Source organism: Labrus bergylta, chromosome 21 (assembly GCF_963930695.1).
Source record: "Labrus bergylta chromosome 21, fLabBer1.1, whole genome shotgun sequence".
NCBI lineage: Eukaryota > Metazoa > Chordata > Actinopteri > Labriformes > Labridae > Labrus > Labrus bergylta.
Window position 1 is genome coordinate 2,987,288 of NC_089215.1, and position 20,427 is coordinate 3,007,714.

Genomic DNA, 20,427 nt, shown 5'->3' on the forward strand with positions numbered 1-20,427 from the left:
TTTTGACCATTCAACAGACCAGTCAACCTTAAGGGTCGGATCGGTACACTTGGCGCCCCAACAGAAGGATACCCAAAAAAGGAGGACGGTACGGATCAGTTATTTCGGTACCGTTCCCAACCTGTTGACAGTGGAAACGCGAAAACAATGTGTACCATACCTAACCAAATGAAACCGGACAGCTTGGTGGAAACAGGGCTGTTTCTTGTGTATTGGATCTTGTCTCGGTCTCTGAGCGCCCTGGTCTTGGGTGGGCTATGTTTCGGTCTTGGTCTCTGTTAGTGTGACTACAACACTAGTTACCGTTTTCTACAAAGAGCCCAATTCAGGATACAGAACACATTAATGTCAACACACCTGATGTATTTGTTTTTAAGAAGAAATAGGATGTAAGACTTTGTCATGCATGAGTTTTAGTCTTTACATGAATGCTTGTGTCACACGTTTTCACACTTCCTCCCTGCGTGGTCGGGACGGAGTAACTGTACGTTTCACGGTGTTACTGTTCTTTTTTTGTTTGTTTTTAACTGCTGACCATTCAGAGTGAAAATCTGCCAACGCTGTTTTAATTTCATGTTGACATTTGCAACTCATCTGTGAAAAGTAACACCTCGAAGTGAGCGGGAAAGATGCTGTTAAACTGAAGTCTGTCGTTTCCTCTTTGTTTTGTGCTTCACTGCGGCAGAGACGTATAAAAGATGATGATTGGACGGGGGGCGGATTTTTTTTTGTTTGTGGTGCTGATGTGAAGAGGTAAGATTCACTCTGAATTGATTTGCATGCACGGATCATACACTAAAATGTGGATATGTTTATGTCCTAATAAAAAAAAACTCGTCAGACGTATTCTTATAACATCTGTGAATTATTTTATGTGATGATGATGATTTCTGTTTTCTTCCAGCACTTTCATGGCCTCTTTCCTGTGACGGTTCTACTCGTGTCTCTGTCGGAGCAGCTGGCTGTCATCGTACAAAATCAAGGTGAATTTATATCTTTTACTTTTTTTTTTAATTATTATTATTTATGTATTTATTTATTATTTAAGAAAAGCATTCTTCACACATTAGTAATTAACCATAATAGCAAAATAATTGCAAGACTCCTCCCTCAAACTTTCAAACATTGGAGCACATTCTTTGCAGAAAGAGGTGGGTACGATGCTTGCACTATATTTAAGAATTTAGCTCTTCCAAAGATTTTTTCATATTCAAGTAACATGACATTAATTAAATTAAAATTAACAAAAAAAAAATAATGATTAAAAAAAATATATATATGAAAAAACCAAGATGTAGAAAAGCAAAAAAAAACTTTATTTTAAGCCTTAAAGTTAGAAAAAGTTTATAGAAACAGCAAAAACATCCCATTAAGATGTGTTTCTGTTCCCCCTCAAGTTTATATTTGATCTCTCTCGTCCAGATTTCTGACTCAGTCCACGTTCCTGTTTCTCCAATAAAGACAAAAAGACCAAAAATAAACCTTAAAAAGAAAGTTATCCGACGACATAAATTAAAATATATAAACACACATTTATTCTATTTGTCTTTATTATTCTCATTTTCTTGCCTCCTTTCTTTTTCTGATAATTTATTTTAAACACTTTTCCTCATTTTTTCCTCACAACACAAACAGAAACATAAAATCACTGATTAAATAATGCAAACCTTTATCCTACTTTAAAAAAAATGGAAAATCTCTCAAGGCATCAACGCGAGAGTTATCATAAAGAAGTTATTACATTATGAAACAGTGAGTTTGTGACAAACTGTATTAACGACCTCTTCCCTTAACTGTTGTGTTTGTTCTGCAGATGGTCGTCTTCGCTCTGGCCGTGTTTGTAACGATGTCATCGTGTTCGCTCAGCTGCTTGGGGAATACAAAGTCTGTGAGTACGAGCTGCGTTCACTGATGTTTTAGAGCCTGCAGGACAGATGGAAGATAAGAATTCATCCATTATGCAGCCAAACTCTCCCAGATGTTGTTAAGCGTGGACAGAACTGTGCCGAGCTTCAGTCTCACTGAACGCATAAAGAGAATAGAACATTTCCTTATTCGAACACAGAGAAGGGAAAACCCACTAAATCAAACTCGGGTTGACACAAAGTTCTGTTTTATTTTTTACTTGTTTCACAGACGGAGCTGAAGCTTTGGAGCGTCGAAAACCAATCCATAGCTGTGCAACTGGCTGCTGTATTTAAGGTGACATGTTACACTTTATCACTTTTATAACTGATTTCTCAATATTCCTGAAGTTTGGTTAATTATTGCAGCTCATTTTCCAAGGATAACCCGCTTCTTTTCTCAGCTTTTAAATGTGAATATTAACTTTATATTTCCTTTTCATTAGTCTGGAAACTTAATATCTTTGGATTTTCATCAGTTAGGATGATGAAAGAACATTTGTAAAGATACATGACGACATTTAGGGGCTGTGTGGTGCTGCAGTGGTTAGCTCTGTTACCTCACAGAGAGGAGGTTCCTGGTTTGAATCCCCGTCTGACAGGAGCCTCTCTGTGTGGAGTTTACATGTTCTCCCCGTGCATGTGTGGGTTCTCTCCGGGTACACACTCCAAAGACATGCTCGTTAGGTTAACTGCTGACTCTAAATAACCTGTAGGTGCGAGTGTGGCTGGTTGTCTGTTTCTATATGTCAGCCCTGTGATTGACAGGCGACCGACCTGTCCAGGGTGTAACCCCGCCTCTCACTCAGTAACAGCTAGAATCGTCTCCAGCGCCCCGTGTGACCCTGCACAGGCACTAGTCTCTTTTGGCCATTTTAGATCTTTAATTTAATCAAACATTATTTATATAGCACCTTTCAGACAAATTAAATTGCAGTTCAAAGGTCTTTACAAGAGTGCAGAAAGATGATTGACGAAAAAGTAGTTTATAAAATCATTGAGAGACTAATGTACACCAATAAGAATTAAAAAAAAATATAAAAATGAAAAAATAAACTTAAAATTATTGACTTCCTTACTTCTGATTGCACATGTTTGAATTGATTTTGAAATTTGAAATACTTCTTATTATCTGTTTGTTGGTTTTAACTGATCTTGTTTATCTATGATGTGTATGTATATGTATGTAGGTGTATGTATACAGTATATGCGTATACGTATGTCTACATATATATATACATATATATATGTATACGTATTTTTATATTTTTCATTGTTTATCCTGCTAGACGTCATTGTAAATCCTACTCTCAATGATTTTCGAGTTTAAATAAAGACATAATAATAGAATAATGGATGGATAATGAGATTTGAGAAGTTTTGTTCATCAGTTTTGGTAGTTTTGAATGTTTTATTAACCAAATGATTGAGGGATTAATTACATTTATAAAAATGTTTTGATTGCAAGCCTTCTTTGAACACTAAATGCTAAAAAAAAGTGATGGATGAAGTGCAAATTGTCATTTTCTTGCAGTACAATCGGCCTCCACACTCACAACAACTTTTGTAAAATATCGTGGCTGAAGAAACCAAAAAAAAAGAGTCATCAAAAACTTAAATTTGATTTATCCCTTGACCCTTAATTCTAATTTAAGGTGAATTTCATCGTCCTGCGTGCGATCTTTGTGTTGCTATGGAGAGTTTCTCACCTTGTGCAATTCTGGCAGAGTTTAACTTTAGTGTATTCACTGTCAGCTCTAAAACAGTCCAATTATTAAATAGTTTGTGCTCCTATTTTTATGCTTTAAGTTTCTCCCTCTTTTCAGAAACACAAAAGTATTTTCTTTGTCCGTTGCAGACTTGACATGAGCTGCAACCTCCGAGTGTGTCATTATTATGTTAATCCTGAGGTGTCATGACTCCTCAGAATTTGTTGCTTTTTCTTTTAATGAGCGTCCAACACTTCTTACTTTTTTTCCACTACATGTGCACACTGTACTGTTTCACAGGAGATGGAGAGTCTGAGGTGTGAACAAACAACACTTCATCAGCAGCAGCAGCAGCAGCAGAGCGCTCTGACTCAGGTAGACTCTGAATCATCTCATTATAATCCGTCTGCATGCTGCATATTGCTCCTCTGAATGTGTCTCTGTATTCATTCACAGATGCACATGACGAGGGATCAGAAGAGGAGAGGGCACGACGAAGTGGGTCAGTCCATTTACTGAGATTGTTTTGTTGATGTTGTTCTTGTGTTATTAATTCACCAACTCTTCTTTTAATTACATGTTCCACATAAAGATGTCATCCTCGTTCTTGCAGATTTTCAGGCGATAAGGACTAAACTGTTGGATAATCTCTCTTGTGAAACAGGAACAAACATCCTGACTTATGGTCCAAATTATGACGTGAAGGAGGAGGGAGAAGGAGAAGAAGATGAAGACAGCCTTGATTCCTTTGAGGGAGACTCCAGGAGAAGTAAGGACCCCTGCTTTCACTACATGCTCCTGGACCAGGCCTGGAGGGCCACCAACACGACCACCAATAACAAGATGTGCGACCGCAACGTCAATTGGAAAGGTAGAAAAGAAAATTCTGAATAAAATCATTTAATTTTTGAGATGATTCAAACTCTTTTTATGTATTTCTTTATCTTGTTGCACCTCAGGCTGGTACCGTCTCTACTACAAGGGCGAGAGTCTGCAGATGCCCGAGAGGTGTGTCCCTGTGAACAGATGTGGCACCCACGCCCCCCTGTGGCTGGCCGGGCCTCACCCAAGGAGGAGGGATGGCATCGTCACCCGCAGAGTGTGCGCCCACTGGAATAAGAACTGCTGCGCTTTTGAATCCACCCCCATCAACATCAAGAAGTGTCGTGGAAACTACTACGTCTACCAATTCACCAAACCGACGGCCTGTTATCTGGCTTACTGTGCAGGTACTGACTAAACACTGGGCCATTTAAATAACATGCACAGCTTTTTCCAAAGGGTTTAAAAAATTCAAATAATTCTATTAAAAAGTTACATTTTTGCATTTATTTATTGGAAATAAATATAAACATTGGATTTAATTAAAGACATGGCTTCAACCAATAAGAACAAACTGTTTGGGTCGTCATTCCTTACTGGAGTGGACCTGTTATTGTGTCATTAATAATATTATATATATATGTATATATCATAACATTATAATAAAGAGACCTAAACCATTTAATGCACATTCAAGCATTTATATGTTTTACTGAGAATTTCTGATCTCGGACCAAGAGTCTCAAGTGTCAAGAACTTTTAGCGGTTTATTTGGGGCTTTTTTAAGCCTTTATTTAGCGATAGGACGAAGACGGAGTCAGAGTCAGGGGAATGACATGGGTGAAAGGAGCTACAGGTCAGATTTGAACCTGGGCCGCCCGCTTGGAGGACTACAGCCTCAAGAACTTAGTTTTGTCTAGCAGTTGTCAAATGTAAGAAGCTCACTGTCCAAGTATTACCGTCTCTAAAAGCACATATCTTGATCAAGTCTAAAATCCCATTTGTTATCTTTTTTTGCCGGCTGCAGTGTAATATTAATGGGCGATGTCTTAATGATGCTGTATCTCTCTTCTCAGATATCAACACTCTGGTGTGTGGGCGCTGCAGGAGAGACCAGTCCTGTGTGAGCCGAGATAAGATAAACTGGATGTGTAAGACAAACAGATGTAAGTTTATTTTGGGTTGTTTTTTGAGGCGTCTTTCACCCAATGCTGGCTTAAAATACTCGGGTGGTAATGGATAGTTTTGGAGCAGTTGCATTTCCATTCCCTGGATTCACTACATTTCCCAGAATGTATCTTTTTCTCAGAACCCTTCCTGCATGATATTGACAGCTGTCATTTAAATTGAATCAACCTCAGTGTCATAAAAGCTTTCTTTGAAATATAAATTATTTTCCCCCCAAAGCCACAAAAAAATTCAAAAGTAGCAGCGTCACTCTTATTCCTAATAAAAATATTGGTGTCTGTGCTTCTTCTTTCAGGGTCTTCCAGACAGATCCACTTCTTCGCCTCGTTCCCCGGCCAGCTCAAAGGCAAAGTGAACCGGATCAAGTACAGTAAGGTTCTGGTGAACGTGGGCCAAGGCTTCAACAGAAGAACCGGGGTGTTCAGGGCTCCGGTTCCCGGCGTCTACCAGTTCTTCTTCTCCACCCAGACCGCAAACGCCGGTCTGAAGACTGACCTGTGGCTGGGCGTCAACGGTTACTGGGTGGCCGTCTCTCACACGAACGTCTCTCGACCCTCGTCTGTCGGCAGTTTGTCCACCTACATGACCTTCCTCCGCAGGGGGGCTTTAGTCTACGTCACCCACAACTGTGGGCACTCCTGGGCCAATTCTGTCTCCTCCACCATCACATTCGGAGGCTCACTGCTCGCACAATATAGAGAGCACAATGTAAATGTTAATATCCTGACAAAGTATCCTTGATCTGTAATTCAAACAGTTTAAAAAAAACAACAACTCTGCTGTTAATTTAATTTTATATTTGTAGTCGTAGTGTTATCTGAATGGAAGAGTTGTATAGGCCTACCTGTAAAACACTCTAGAATGTCTGCTTAGTGCCTGAATTCATAAAAAGATCTGATTTTAAGCTTACATGTAAACTTTGAAATAAATAATTATAATAAATGATGTGTATTTGAAATTCATATTAACACCATGAGGACAAAAAATAGACAACTTACTTTCATGTTAAAGTCAATATATCATTAAAGGTGACATATTCTCCTCCTCTTCAACCAGTTTAAATAAGTCTCAGAGCTCCTCAAAACATGTGTGTGAAGTTTCTTGTTCTAAATCCACTCTGATCCTGTATTTGATCATGTCTATAAACCCCTCTATTTCAGCCCTGCTCAGAACAGGCTGTTTCTGTGTCTGTACCTTTAAATATGCAAATGAGCTGTGTCTGACCACGCCCCCTCTCTGGAAGGGTTTGGGTGTCTCGGGCTTTCTCGCTCCATGTCCGATTGTTTACGGTGAGAAGGCAGACTCAGAGGGCAGAACAAACACCTAGCTGTGGGAGTGTCACCCACCTGGGGGAGGGGCTACTGCTCTTTGTGATGTCATGAAGGGAGAATCTCCAAACGGCCTGTTTAAGCACACATTTTCTGAAAAGTGGAGCAGGCAGAAGACGGAGATGATGGACTTTTCTCATCATTGTGGGGTTTTTAGACAGACACATATTATGTTAGAAAAACATGGTGAAGCGTATTTTACAGAATATGTGACCTTTAACAAAAGAGTACAATTTGCCGTTTTTTGCCGAGGGCCTCAGAAATGCTGGTTATCTTAGAATCTTTTTAAAAATCAGGAACAGTCAGAAATATCTAATGTCAATAATTTATTCTTTCCTAGAATAATTGAAAAACCCACAACTTTTGTGTAAAAGACAGAGTTTAAAATATTTAAGAGATCTAATAATGTGCTCATGCCGTAAAAGCACTTATGTATGCATTAGTTTCTTAACCCTAGGAATGGTAGCACTATAAATAAAGTGAAATAGTGCTGCATGAAAGGGCAGTCATGTTTTTAGAAAATATTAAGGGCATTAATTACAATAGGAACATACCCCTGAGCAGCCTGTACCTCCGACCAGAGGGGAATAGAGCAAATTCCTCCAGGAGAGGATGGTCAGAGCGGGCAAAGATTGACTTTGCATTTCTCACAATTTGTTTTCTCCAGATATCTGACAGGGAAAGCTGCTGTGTGCCAGTTATTTTACTGGCAGTATATCTATATTGATGTACAATATTTCCCTCTGAAATGTAGGGGAGAGGTTAAAAGTAATCGGTACAAATTAAGCTTCTCAATTTGTGCTGTTCCAATATTGGTGCATACCGCTGTCTAACACAAGGGGGCGCACTAACACCAGGATGAGCATGGTGGATTTTATGCCAGCTCCCTGTTCAGGAGTTTATCATACACCTGGGGCCTCGTTCAGATTCATTGCGGGCAGATCAAAGGAAATATTGAAGACCTGATAGTTTAACTAATAATTGTTCAAATGGGTTCATTCAGCCGCATTTTTCCATTAATTTCCCAATGAGAAATTCTGATGTTTCCTTTTATGGTAACAGCGGGCATCATAAAAGTCAGGCCAACATTTTTTTTTTGTTTTCTCTACGAGTGTTTTAAAACTTAAGAGGTGGCCCCGTCATCGCAGAAATATGTATCAGAAAGACTGGAGCTTGCGGTCTGCACAGCTATTTGCTCCCCGGCTCACTCACAGAGAACTTTTCTGACCAACACCTTCACGCAGGGCGGGAGGGGGGCGGGAGGGGGCGGGACTTTGGGATAGGCAGGGGGCGGGGCTTCGGTCCCCATTGGTGGATGGTCGGCCGGGACAACAGGGGAGAAAAACTCCAGGAAAACGGACGGAGCTGGCGCACGGTGTAACGGGACGAGGATACATGGTTTCGGCGTAAAAAAGAGGGACAACTTTGTATGGATACGAGGACATTTGGGGATTTCTTTCGTCTTCGAACACAAAAACGGGACTTTAAGGAAAGAAAAAACGCGTTTGTAATCATTTATATGCACTTTTTTTATATAGCTTCATAGTATTTAATTTAACATGACAGGAATTACACTTTGAAACAAGTGAAATGCGAATCGACTGCACATCTGTCCAGTGAAGGAGAGGAGGTGCTCAGAGAAGCCGCCAATGTTTACCTGCTGTCGGCACTTCAAAGCAATTGTTTAAAAGAAAAAAAAAATAGTTTCTCCACGCGCAAACATCAAGGTAGCAGCATGGCAGAGCACGAGAGCCTGGAGTTTGGAAAAGCAGATTTTGTGCTTTTGGACAACGTGTCTATGGAGGAATTTATGGCTAACCTAAAACTCAGGTAAGTGGCGATTCACCTTTTTGTAAAAACACTGAATGAGGAAAAAAAACACACACGAGAGAGGATGAATGTTGGATTTTAAGAGTTTCTCCTCAGGTGTCTTTGCGATTTTAGGCGGAAGTGCATTTCTTTAAGCATCAACAGGTGCTAGGTGGATGATTCAGGTGTCTCAGCATTGGGTTAATATTAAAATATGAAAGCTTTTATGTCCTGTAGTCTACCTTTTTCGCTGCACCTGTGCTTGAATTTATACTTTCACTTGCAGAATCTCGTGTCGAAGCTGCAACAATAAGCCATTTGTAGCCTTTGAAAGTCGCAGGACTGACTGGGGTGCATTCATTTGCATTCATACTTTCTGTGAATCAAACCGGTAATTCTGACTCCACCCAAGCTTTAGCTACTTCACTACTACACACACACACACACACACACACACACACACACACACACACACATAGTTTGAATCAACTCATCCGTTTGTGCAGCAGGTTTCTATCAGCTGTGTTGTCAGTGGCTCTGTGTCAAACATGATGTCAGGAGTAGTTTGTGAATGGAGAGAGAAGAAGTAAGAAGCAGCAGGGTGGGTTGGAATCAGTTTTCCCCCCCATGTCTGCCATCTGTAGCCTGAAGAAAGTGAAAACTGATCCCTGATGTCAGCTTAAGGTGTTCTGTTGTTTAGTGGGTGGTGGCTCAGCAGGACTTCCTTGTACAGTAGAGGTTAAAGGGATGTAGTTAGTGGAGCTTTTTAAAAGTTGGAAACGTACAGTCGTTTACAATGAGGTTCAAATACAAAAAACTTCATTTGTCTCCAATTCAAAGGCACACAGAGCAGTAATTTAACAACAGTGCAAGTAGACGAAACATTTTAACTTAAATATAAAGTGTCAATTTAAATACAACTTAAACTTAACTTAAAATACAAAATATAAAAAGAGTAGATATAAGTGGACAGTGATCGGACTATCAGATGTAAACAGAACTATGTGCAGTAAACGAGAAATAAATATATTTTTATACATGTATATGTATATATACAGAGCTATGTGCGATCTATGAGAGAGAGAGAGTCAGAGAGGTTTTACAGGTTGTCCTTAAAACACTTCAATGTCAGAAGATAGAGAAGAAGCCATGAGACTTAAGATGTAATCCTTCCTCAACTAAATATAGATAGAAAACTTTTTTAAAAATCCCTAAAATGAATGTGTCATTTTACTCATAATAATTCAAAACCTCTTGTTGAAACTTAGTCATTTAGATACAGTAGTTTACAGACTTATAACAATTAGGGAGGGACAAGAAAATGTTATTGATTGTGCAGTGACTGGTCTACCAAAGGTCACAAAATGGAACAATTCTTATTCAATGATGTGTTCAAGTATGCATCAAGTTAATCTTGTTGTAGAGCGAGGAGAGCAGGCCCATTAACCAGACATACAGCCCTGACTGGTGGCAGGCGGCGGCTGGCTGTGTTGCAGCTTGAACACAATATTTTGACCTACATTGAGGGCCAACATCAATAATAATCATTTTTTTAACTGACTAGTAATTTGGTTTAACTGTTCGGTTGACTTAAGGAAAAGACATCCCTTTGACCATCTTAAAACTCCTCACATGAGCTTTAACACCGTCATCATCTAGTTTTCATTTGTATTTGTTAAAAAGATTGAATGATAAGTAGTCTTGTAGCACCTTTTGTCTGTTTCCCTGCCCGTCAGTTATGAATTTGTTTGCATGTTCCTGTTGCTCATGGGTGAGTTGTTCTCATGCAAAGCTATCAGTAGTAGTCAAATGTTGCATGGCTTCCTGAAGATCGAAATTAAACCAATGTATTTTATTTTATTTTAAAGGTTTAGGAGTTCAAACTTTTTTTCTGGTGTTTTATATTGAATAAATAACAAGCAGCCGTGCTTAAACTTGAACTAAATATGGGATCAAATAATATGGAAACAAGACCTGACCATGTATGACAAATGTGTCTGGTAAATTGAGACATTTTGTTTCGATATTTAAAGTATAAAAAGGTCAATTTAGTTTCAGTGTCTAACTCATTGAATGCAATTTTTAATGCATAAACTGACACCAACTTTTTAGCAACTGTTTGGTTAATTACATTGATGGGTCAGTCGTTGTTTCCAAAAGTGAAGCCAATTTTTGTTTGTTTCTTAAAGGTCTATATCCATATTCTTCTTTTTCTGGTTTTATATGCTCTTTAGTGTGTTTTCCAAGTGTCCTGTGCATGTTTAGGCACATCTATGTGCAAAAATTCAAAGTCTGCTGAAACACGGCTTCTCCTACGTCCTCCTGTTAGCTGTAGCATTAGCCGCATGTAACGCTCGGTTCTAGCCCCCCTCGATAAAAATGTGTCAGTGTGAGATCACTGATCTAAGCCCATTGGCTCGTTGTGGCCCTGCAGCTCATGTTGAAATTTCCGAGAAGCGTGCTGAGCAACTGACCAATAACGACAGAGTGGATCAGCAGACCAATCAGAGCAGACTTGGCCCACATGGGGTCTAACAGTGTGGGCTCAACAGAGTGCAGCTGATGGACTCAGAGCGTAGAGGGAGCAAGGAGGAGCAGTTCATGAAAACAGACACTTTTTTCAAACTTTAGCTATTGTGAACGTACAAAAGTAGGTACATAGATTAAATATACAAACCCCAAAAAGGGCAGAATATGGGCTCTTTAAGCTTCTAATAAGGAAGAATTTGCTTATTTATTGTTTAATTGTACAATTGATTAAATATCTGTGTTGTTTTGGACATAACAACACATTCAGGTAACACTTGGGCTTCTAAGAAATTATGACAGAATTATTTCTTTTACTTTTTGTGTCTTTTTCAAAACCAAAGAATGGAGTAATTTATAGAGAAAATCATGATCAGCACATCTCCACATAGTTGAAAAATAATCATTAGTTGCAGCTCTAAACTTCCTTGTTTCCATCTTTTTATGATAAAGGTGAAGCTGACTTTGGGTCAGAAATAGTGCCAGGCAGAGAAGTGTGCATGTTCCAAAAGAGGACCAAGCTGTTCTGGTGAACTGTTTTTGTAGCCATACCTCTTCCATTAGATAATTTGTGTGTGTGTGTGTGTGTGTGTGTGTGTGTGTGTGTGTGTGTGTGTGTGTACAGTAGCTCTGGCAGCCAGACAAAAAGACTTGAGAGCACCCAGACAGCAGAAGGCCCCATTTTCCCAAATCTGTCCCATTTTCTGTCTGCTTGTTTTCCCTCCAGCCAGACAGCTCGGCCCGGAGATGGCATGTGCAGATTGTTATTAGTAGAGGGTGTGACCGGCCAGGAGTGCTTCCTTTTTTCCTCCCTGTAGTCTGTAAGTGTTTGTCTGAATGGGAGTTGACCACTTGAAGGAGGAAGCCAACGGGAATGAGGCATCTAATGGTCGTCATTATTATTCCTGGTACAGTTATCCAAATGAAGTAGCACGTTTGCACATCCCTCCTTGGTTATCTTTAACCCGACATCTGAGACCTGAGCCTCCAGGTAATGTCTAGAAAACCACTCGCTGTTGGACCAGAACTCATCTCAACACTTTATTAAAATTGAATTAATTTTACAAGGACTACAATAGCACCTTGTCTCTGTTTTATCGTATTGCATCAAATAGTTATTATATCGTATCTTGCGGACCGTCTTCAGTGGACACATTATTAGACCCGTTTCCACCAAGCGGTCTGATTTGGTTCAGTACAGTTTGGTTCAGTTCGGTACGGTAAACCCTGATCTTGCTTGCGTTTCCACGGTCAACCGTACCCTTATTTGGTAAGCGGAGTGTAAGTCAGATGGAAATAGCTACATAATAGTGTGACATCATAGCAGCCCAACACAGTGTAGCCCACTATTCATTAAGTTCAATGAAGAAGAAGAACAGGACATAGTTGGATCAGTACCCTTGGCACCCCAACAGAAGGTTACCAAAAAAGTAGGACGGTACTGGTCCCTTATTTTGGTGCCATTCACAACTTTTGCCAACAAATGAGTACCTTTCCGAAGCAATCTAAACCGGACTGCTCGGTGGAAACGGGGCTGTTTCTTGTGTCTTGGTTTTGTCCAGGGGAATGGCGCTTACCCGTGATGCATTGACGTTATGTTACTGTTTTTTGGTTAACAATTTCCTTATGTTTGGGGGAAAGAGGATCACTTCCACCATTGCTTTATTGCTTTATTGCTAGGTTTCTGTTCTTTTTTGTGTTTATTGCAAAACTCTTCAAATGTCTTCACCAGAAGTTCAAACGATGCTTCCCAGTGAGGAGTAGGCTGGCAATGTTAAAATCTAGATTCTTATCTTCTGGGTTTTTAGTTAGATTAATAACTTCCAAAACTTTATTTATTTATTTTGGCTAATCAGTCACTCTCTGCTAAGAACTAAGGCTAATCGAATTGAATCGTGAGACACCCAAAAGATTCCCAGCCCTAGGTGGCCCTCAAGCATTTCACATGCAGGCAAAACATTGCACAGTAAAAGCCTGTTGTTGCCATTTTACTTTATGATATGCTGATTGATTTATCCATATCGAGTTAAAATAAGTTCAACGTTGGTCAAATGCTGAGCTTCACTGTACCTCCAGCCTTTCTTGAAGGACTTCTGCTTCAGCGATTAAATGCTAGCTTCCCCCCCCCCCCCCCCCCCCCCCTCCCCCCCAGTGGCTGCATGTGAGGCATGATTTGGAAAAGATTGTGTGGTCGATCAAGTTGACATTTTACTCTGTTTGACTTGAGGTTGAACCTTGTGGCCTTGTTTCCACAGAGCCTCCCGGTCTCTAAATAGAGCCCCCTCGGATGGCCGGTCTCTTTGCTGAGATGTCTGTTAGGATAAAAGTTGGGGGCCGAATTCCTGCAGGGTCTTGGGAATTTGCCTGATTTGACCAGTGAGCAGATAAAAAAACTTCTCAGCCTGAAACTGCGCGACACAGACCATTTCCCCCCCAACATGTGTTTAGTCGAAGATTCATCTGATGTGTGATTAAAAATGAGTCATGATGGAAAACCAGAGCTGGTTACGGACTGACGAGAATTACAGTATCAAAATACATCTTTAAAATGTGTGATTACTGCGTCTCTATTTTGATAGGCACTTTGTGATATGGCAAAGGCATACAGAGGAGTTTTATGTGTGAATGTTAGGGAGTGAGCGTCTTGCTTTAGAGCTCCTCGGCAGGAAAGATGCCGTCAGGTCAACTCTTCAAAAACTGCAGTTTGATCAGTGGTTCAAAAAATATGATTCTTTAGGTGACCCTAGAATAGTTTCGGTTGGACAATGCCATCTTGTAATGTTGTCAAAAATGTCAATACTACTACTGCTGCACATCCAAACCTCCTTAAAATCCAGATATTTCTGCAAAACAACCCTCACTTTGAAACTCTTAAAGGGCGTCTTCACTTGAGAAATGTTGCCAAGTAGACTGATTTATTTTGAAAGTAGAACAGGATGTATCATCTTATTTTGTTAATGCATTTACCACGGAGGCCTGCACATACAAAACCGGCACTATAAGGGTTCCTAGATGGTTATATTTTGACCCACAAGCTACTGAACGACCTGCTGTATTCGATGTAGGATTAGGAATCACCGGGTAAGTAACATGACGCGGCGATTCTGCAATAATTGAAATATTGCAAGACAAGGATATAATGATGCATGATGATATCTAATTAACTGAAGTGTTTAAAATTCCCCTAATAAAGATAAAGTGCGGGATTAATGTGTTCTGTAATTTGGTGTCAGTTTCTCCTCTTATCATGCTCCATCCTTTAACTTCTTTTCACCGCTGTCCAACATTATCCCGCTGTCTTCTTCTTCTTCTTCACTTGTCCCTCTTTGAACTTCTTCTTTGGCCAATTCACTTCGGTTCACATAACCCTCGTTCATGTCATCCATGCCACCACGAGGAGTCATGAAGGAGTGACACAGTGAGTCAGGATTTGGCACCAGCAATTCATTAATTGTGTCACACGAGTCAGGACGACTGTACATCCCCGTATCCATATTTTGTCTCTTCCCTAATTTGCTGAGTTGGTTTTGACGACATGTTGATAAATGCAGGAAGCAAACGCACGGTAACATAATTGGGGAAAAGTCTCTCTGCATATTGTAAATGTCCCACCAGCTCGGCTCAGTTTTACAGCAGCTTAATGTCTTTATAAGGCAGCAGTGTTTTGTCTGCTTGGAATCCAGGAAAGAAACATTCCTGCTAAACTGCTCCACGTTTCCCAGATAATTAGGGGAGGATCTTTTTTTACATTTTTTTAATTCTTCTTAAAAATGTTTGTCAGCGACTCAAGATGACAAAACAGACACATTCTCGATACCTTGTAAACTCTGTCTAAAAAATCTGATTTCATGCAGACGACTTGGTCAGGAGGAAGCGGACAGAGCTTCACAGGACTGGTTGTTTGTTTTAGTCTTGTTGGGAGAACATGACGGGTGGGGCTTATTCTGCAGAGAAAACACAGCCAGAGTCCAACTATGTGCGCTGTTTGAAAGCTGGTACAGTTTGAATCACCCAGAGATAACGTGCTCCACTGTTTGGGAAAGAGAGTTCAGGATTGCATCTTGCTTGCTTTTTCTGAGATTTTAGTTTTTCAGATTTACCTGAGAAGTAGCTCAAAGAGTGAAATAGTGTCCTGATATTTGAAAGCTCCTGTTTGTTTGACTGTAGTTTATGCTCTGAGTGATTTGACCTTTGAGTCCTTCTGTGGGGAGTTAAAGAGGACTCTGAACAGGAAGTGTCCAATAATACGGAGAACGCCAACCGAGCAGGAAAGCTGGCATTTCCCCTCACTTTAGCTGCTCACATTTCATTGTTTCCTGCAGCTCCTTAGACTTGTAGGGAAACCTGAAAGCAACCCCGGCATGTATTTGAATAAAAAAGCGTGGAAATTATCGTTGCATGCTCTGAAGAGTTGCATAACTCACAATGCAAAGCTTTAAGTTAACATGATGTCACTCTGTATCTGCTGTTTCACACACGATGTTTCTCATGTTTTAATTGCAGCTAAAGTAGACTAGAAGGTGTGGTGAAGGAAGACAATCCTACTCTTGTGTTCCTCCTGCAGAAAAGGAGAGAGAGAGGGATCAAAAGTGCCAGATTGAATCATTGTAAGGGAGAGAAACCTAAGGTCAAAGGTCAGACTTTGAGCTCCTCCTGTGCGACATTTCTTCTTCTAAAGAAGTCTTTCTTCTCAGTGATAATGTACACATATCTAATGTCCTAACTAAAGCTGCAGGGGATCACCTGCTTCACAGAAAATCACTGACTTATACAAGAACAATGACATTTGCTTGTACTGTAAATCATACATTATTCCACCCCATTGGTGTAAAATTCTTCTTAAATTTAAGACAAAAAAAATGATTTCTGAAGGACATTATCAGTGCCACTTTTTTTATAAATAAAAATATGCACTGTGTCATTAGTACCAGTCCAACCTTGAAGTTAAAATTAATGATGAAAGCCAACCCAAGGTCCACCCTCGTTTTAGAACAAGCTTTATCCGCTCTGTGTTTTGCCTCAACTTGTATTTTCTTTGCTGCTACGTCCACGTCCGTCAAATTTGCGGGTTAAAACACAATTTTTTTTTAAGGAAGTTTAGTAGACTTTCAGTTTTAAGTTACTGTTGCTACTGTAGCCCAAAAATGTGTTTATATGCCGGGAGAGGATGGCATTTGGCACAAGAGCAGCCCAGGGTCCTCTCCTCACCCGGAGCTTGGATATTTGCTTTTTGAATGGCTTTGTTCCCCGGCGGCAATAAAACCAAAGTCCATGTGCAGAACACACAGTTCATCTGACTGACACACTCATATCCTGCCACGGAGATGAAAAACTGGAGGATTCTGTGCAGCAAAGCCTCTAAGAATATTTAATCCCAACCTGCTTATTAAAGTTTTTCTTAGAAGCATTGGTCAGGGATTTGAAGAGAAATATTTAGAGATGGATGCAAAGATAGAACGAGTCGTGCTGCACATTCACCCAGCAGCTAGGAAGTACAATGTCGCTTAAAGTGCGGACTTTAAGATGTGAGTTTAGGAGTTTAGGTGCAAATTGTGCCCTTACACAAGTTTTTTTTTTTAGTTGCATGTGTTGCTTAAGTTCCCCTTGACAGATTTTCCAGGAGTTCCCTCTCCAATAATGAGAGAAAGAGTCTCCCCCCTCCCCTCTCAGCAGATTCATGGAAGCTGTTTTTGCCTCGTAGGCCCGCTCCCCTGCAATCCGGCAGTGAAAAGTCCAGTCTCACCACAGGAATTTCCATACGAGCGTCTGTAATCTGAAACACATTACCATCCTTACATAAACAGGGGGCTGTGTCTGTGGAGCTTTATTCCTCCCCCCACTCTAAAATAAGTTCACCCGCCTCTCAGAGACGTCTCATTTGTGGACTGACTGAGTTGGCAGGCGGGGCAGAGGGCAGAGCGTTCACTTCAGCTTTGACCACTTTTTATTCTTTTTTCCCTGCCTTCGCGTCTTATAGCATTTTAAACTGTGTTATTTTAATGTGTTTCTTTGGTGCATAAAACAAACTTTAAGTGCAGGAAGAGTGAGGGGTTTAAAGCTTCATTAAAGACGTTTTCACATGTATGTACACCTGGAAATATCTAGATAATTTCAGGAGGACTGCTCCGGAGATTCTCCCGACCTGACTGTTCACACATGCTCCTCAGGTCTCCTGAGGTGAGACGTGACTTAAAAATGGCGCAGACGAAGCAACAGAGTCCACTGTACGATACTTTAATGAGAATATTTGATGTAATTTCTGGTTTTGCTGATTTGATTTTGATATTTTCCATGGCATACTTTACTTTTTGAACTGTCCATCACTACTCCAGCAGTTGGCCCAATCAGAATGCAGATTCAAGGTGTGATATTTACGTCCCCTGTGGCGTCCTTCACTATGGATATCATCAATGGTGGGATCACACTGCAGGACGCCAATATAACACCATTGCTAAATCAAGGCGCAATGACGGCTGAGCTTCATTACGGCGCTGTTGCAGAAATGCACTGTGAACTTCCAGACTCCATTGGATCTGCAGAGTCCCTCTGCACCTTTAAGAAAAAGCTAAAGACCCAGCTCTTTATGAATACCTACTAACTTAATGATGATGGTCTCCATATTATTGATGATGATGATGGTAATGACGATGGTTTTTGTTTGATAACGGCGACTTATAAGATGGTTTCTATACTGATTAGAGCTCTCAAGAACTGCCCTCAATGTTGTGCTTTGCCTCTGGCCACTTCCTGTCAGCACCTGTGTGTCCAATCAGACTCAAAGCTGATCGTTTGCTCTTACTGACATTGTTCCCTTTTTTCTAGATCCTTGCTTGTGCTTACTCTCTGATGTACGTCGCTTTGGATAAAAGCGTCTGCTGAGTGAATTGTAGAATTGAAAAGGGCGAGTGTCATAAATAATAAATATGTAACATTTTAAATGTTAATGAGAGGGGTTTATGTAAGAAAGTTTTGGTGAGGTAAGCGATTGCGGCACTTGGAAAGGTCGTTTGCAAAACTGTATCAGTGTTGTCACCGAGGTTAAAAATGGACACCTGATAACAGCCCAAAGATTTACCTGAGTGTAGACGACTAAAGTCTCGATTCCTGTGTTTAAATTCTGCCCGTCTTTAACTTTAATTACCTTGAACAAGTTGTTTTCAGCCACTCCTTTGGCGCTGTCTCAGTTTAATAACTCATGTCATCAGGTGTCACATTAAAGCTGTCTGGTTTTAACAACCAACCGCATCCTTTGTCTGCACCATTAACCCCAGACACAACATTAACCCTCTCAGCCCCCACACATGAGACACACTGACATCTCCTCTTCATCTGCGTTCTGAAGTGATGAGGGTTTACCGCGCATGGCGTCATGTTTGGGAATCCCTCATAAAGCTCGATGTGACTCAGCTACTAGTGTGTGTGTGTGAGTGTACGGATGTTGTCATTGTGTATGTTTGTGTCCCAGGTGGCAGTGATGTCATCCTCTCTTCTTCCTGTTTCATATTGTTCTCTCGTCCACCTGTTGGAGCCGTGCCCTGAGCCGCTGTGGGGGAGGAACAGCTTACTCACTTTCACAGCCAGCGCCTCACATTCACACACACACACACACACACACAGGGTTGGATTATTTACTGCCACCGTACACTTTTTACTTTTTACTGCCTCTTTTTCTCATTAGATAATTGTTCTAATTTTTAGGTGACTTCTTTCCTCTACTCTTTCTATTTAATTTGACCTTTTACTCCTTTTCATTACATTGCAGTGGACTAACACTGCACTTTTTATATTATTATTTATTGTTTTATATACTTCTTTTTCTCTCGTGTTTTTGAAAAGATTTTTTTTAAGCTTTTTGTCCCTTTATTGTAGAGAAAGGACAATGCACAGAGTCAGAAATCAGGGAGAGTGAGAAATGAGCCACAAGTCAGATTTGAACCCGGGCCGCGGCATCTGTACATGGGGAGTGCACACTAACCACTGCGCCACCAGTTCCCCAGTTTTGGAGGTTTTTTAATGCTGCGTCTATTGAGAATACCAAACAGATTTTATTTGTACTACTACAACGACAATAAACTTCCTAGGTCAAAACAAAACAAAGGTGCTCCTGGAGGCGTGTCTATGTTGTTTGTCCGACTTGTTGCAAACTCCCAACTGGTTGACTCGGGTTCTTCTTCTTTCTGCCTTTTCATTTTAACATTTGATTTGTACTCCTGCAAAAGTCATGATTTTACTGTTTCCTCATCTTCCTTGCTCTGAATAAGTATTTTCTCTGTCTTCTGATTAATCCTATTATTTCTGTCTCTGCTATTTTTACTCCCACTGTCTTGTTTTATTCTTCATCCATCCGTCTGTTTTTGTGCTCCCCTCCGCCCTCCTCTTAGCCCTGATTTAGCCCTTAATGGCTTCCTGAAATAGCTTGTTGAGTAATGTCTGGGTGCATTTCTGTTTTTTTTTTTCCACCCCCCCCACTCTTACTCTCTTTCTCTCCAAATCCATCCAGTCATCGTTTCTCCAAACCGAGCCCTTTGTAATTTTTTACAGCAGTCGTGTCTGACCGCTGTGTTGAAGCATAAACAGGTTCTGACTCAGACCGCTCCCGTCATTTCTTTTACTCCTGTTTCCACCAGAAAGACTTTTAATTCAGTTTTTGGAAATTTGATCAGACCGAAATGATCTCTCGTCTTCATGGAAAGTGTTTTAGTTACAGGCTGCTGATGTTTTTGTGTTTGTGTTTGTGTGTGTAAGGGGGTGTGGTGGGTGGCCGGGATCCCAGTCTACTAAAGAAAGGAGGTTTCAGCCACCTGATCTGCAGCTGGCCTGTTTACACATGGCTCCCATTTCCCCCCAGAGTGTCAGAGCTGCAGCCTCATGGGAGCATCCTGCAGTGTTAAAGAGAGCAACACATGTTTCTTAATAGAGAGTAATTCACGGCTTTGTATTTGGGTGTTCCCTTGTTGTTCTGTTTCTACTACATAAACGGTTTTAAAGTCCTGAAGAGTGCATGCACGATTGTTGATACTTGTGTTGAATTATTTCTTCCTTCCTAAAAACTACGGAAGCCCAAAGAGGACATGCATCCATTCATTTTATTTAATTCCGTTTTCCCATGTTTACGAGTACATTTCAATTGTTTTCTCAAGA

At 40.5% G+C, this 20,427-nt stretch overlaps 2 protein-coding genes across 2 annotated transcripts in view; both read left to right on the forward strand.

Annotated features, from left to right (window-relative positions):
• The first annotated feature begins 713 nt into the window (after nucleotides 1-713).
• On the forward strand, nucleotides 714-6,565 carry LOC109995904 (uncharacterized). The gene is made up of 9 exons (XM_065949758.1): nucleotides 714-983; nucleotides 1,814-1,888; nucleotides 2,137-2,202; nucleotides 3,914-3,988; nucleotides 4,070-4,115; nucleotides 4,278-4,484; nucleotides 4,573-4,842; nucleotides 5,512-5,601; nucleotides 5,919-6,565. The coding sequence occupies exons 2-9, from the start codon at nucleotides 1,814-1,816 to the stop codon at nucleotides 6,362-6,364; spliced, it is 1,275 nt and encodes a 424-aa protein (XP_065805830.1). The 5' UTR covers nucleotides 714-983; the 3' UTR covers nucleotides 6,365-6,565.
• A 1,742-nt stretch (nucleotides 6,566-8,307) lies between these two features.
• myo1d (myosin 1D) overlaps nucleotides 8,308-20,427 on the forward strand; it is a 116,856-nt gene continuing 104,736 nt past the window's right edge. The window contains exon 1 of the mRNA XM_065949393.1: nucleotides 8,308-8,781. Within this exon, the coding sequence (XP_065805465.1) occupies nucleotides 8,687-8,781 (95 nt within the window). The 5' untranslated portion in view covers nucleotides 8,308-8,686. The remainder of the gene's footprint in view (nucleotides 8,782-20,427) is intronic.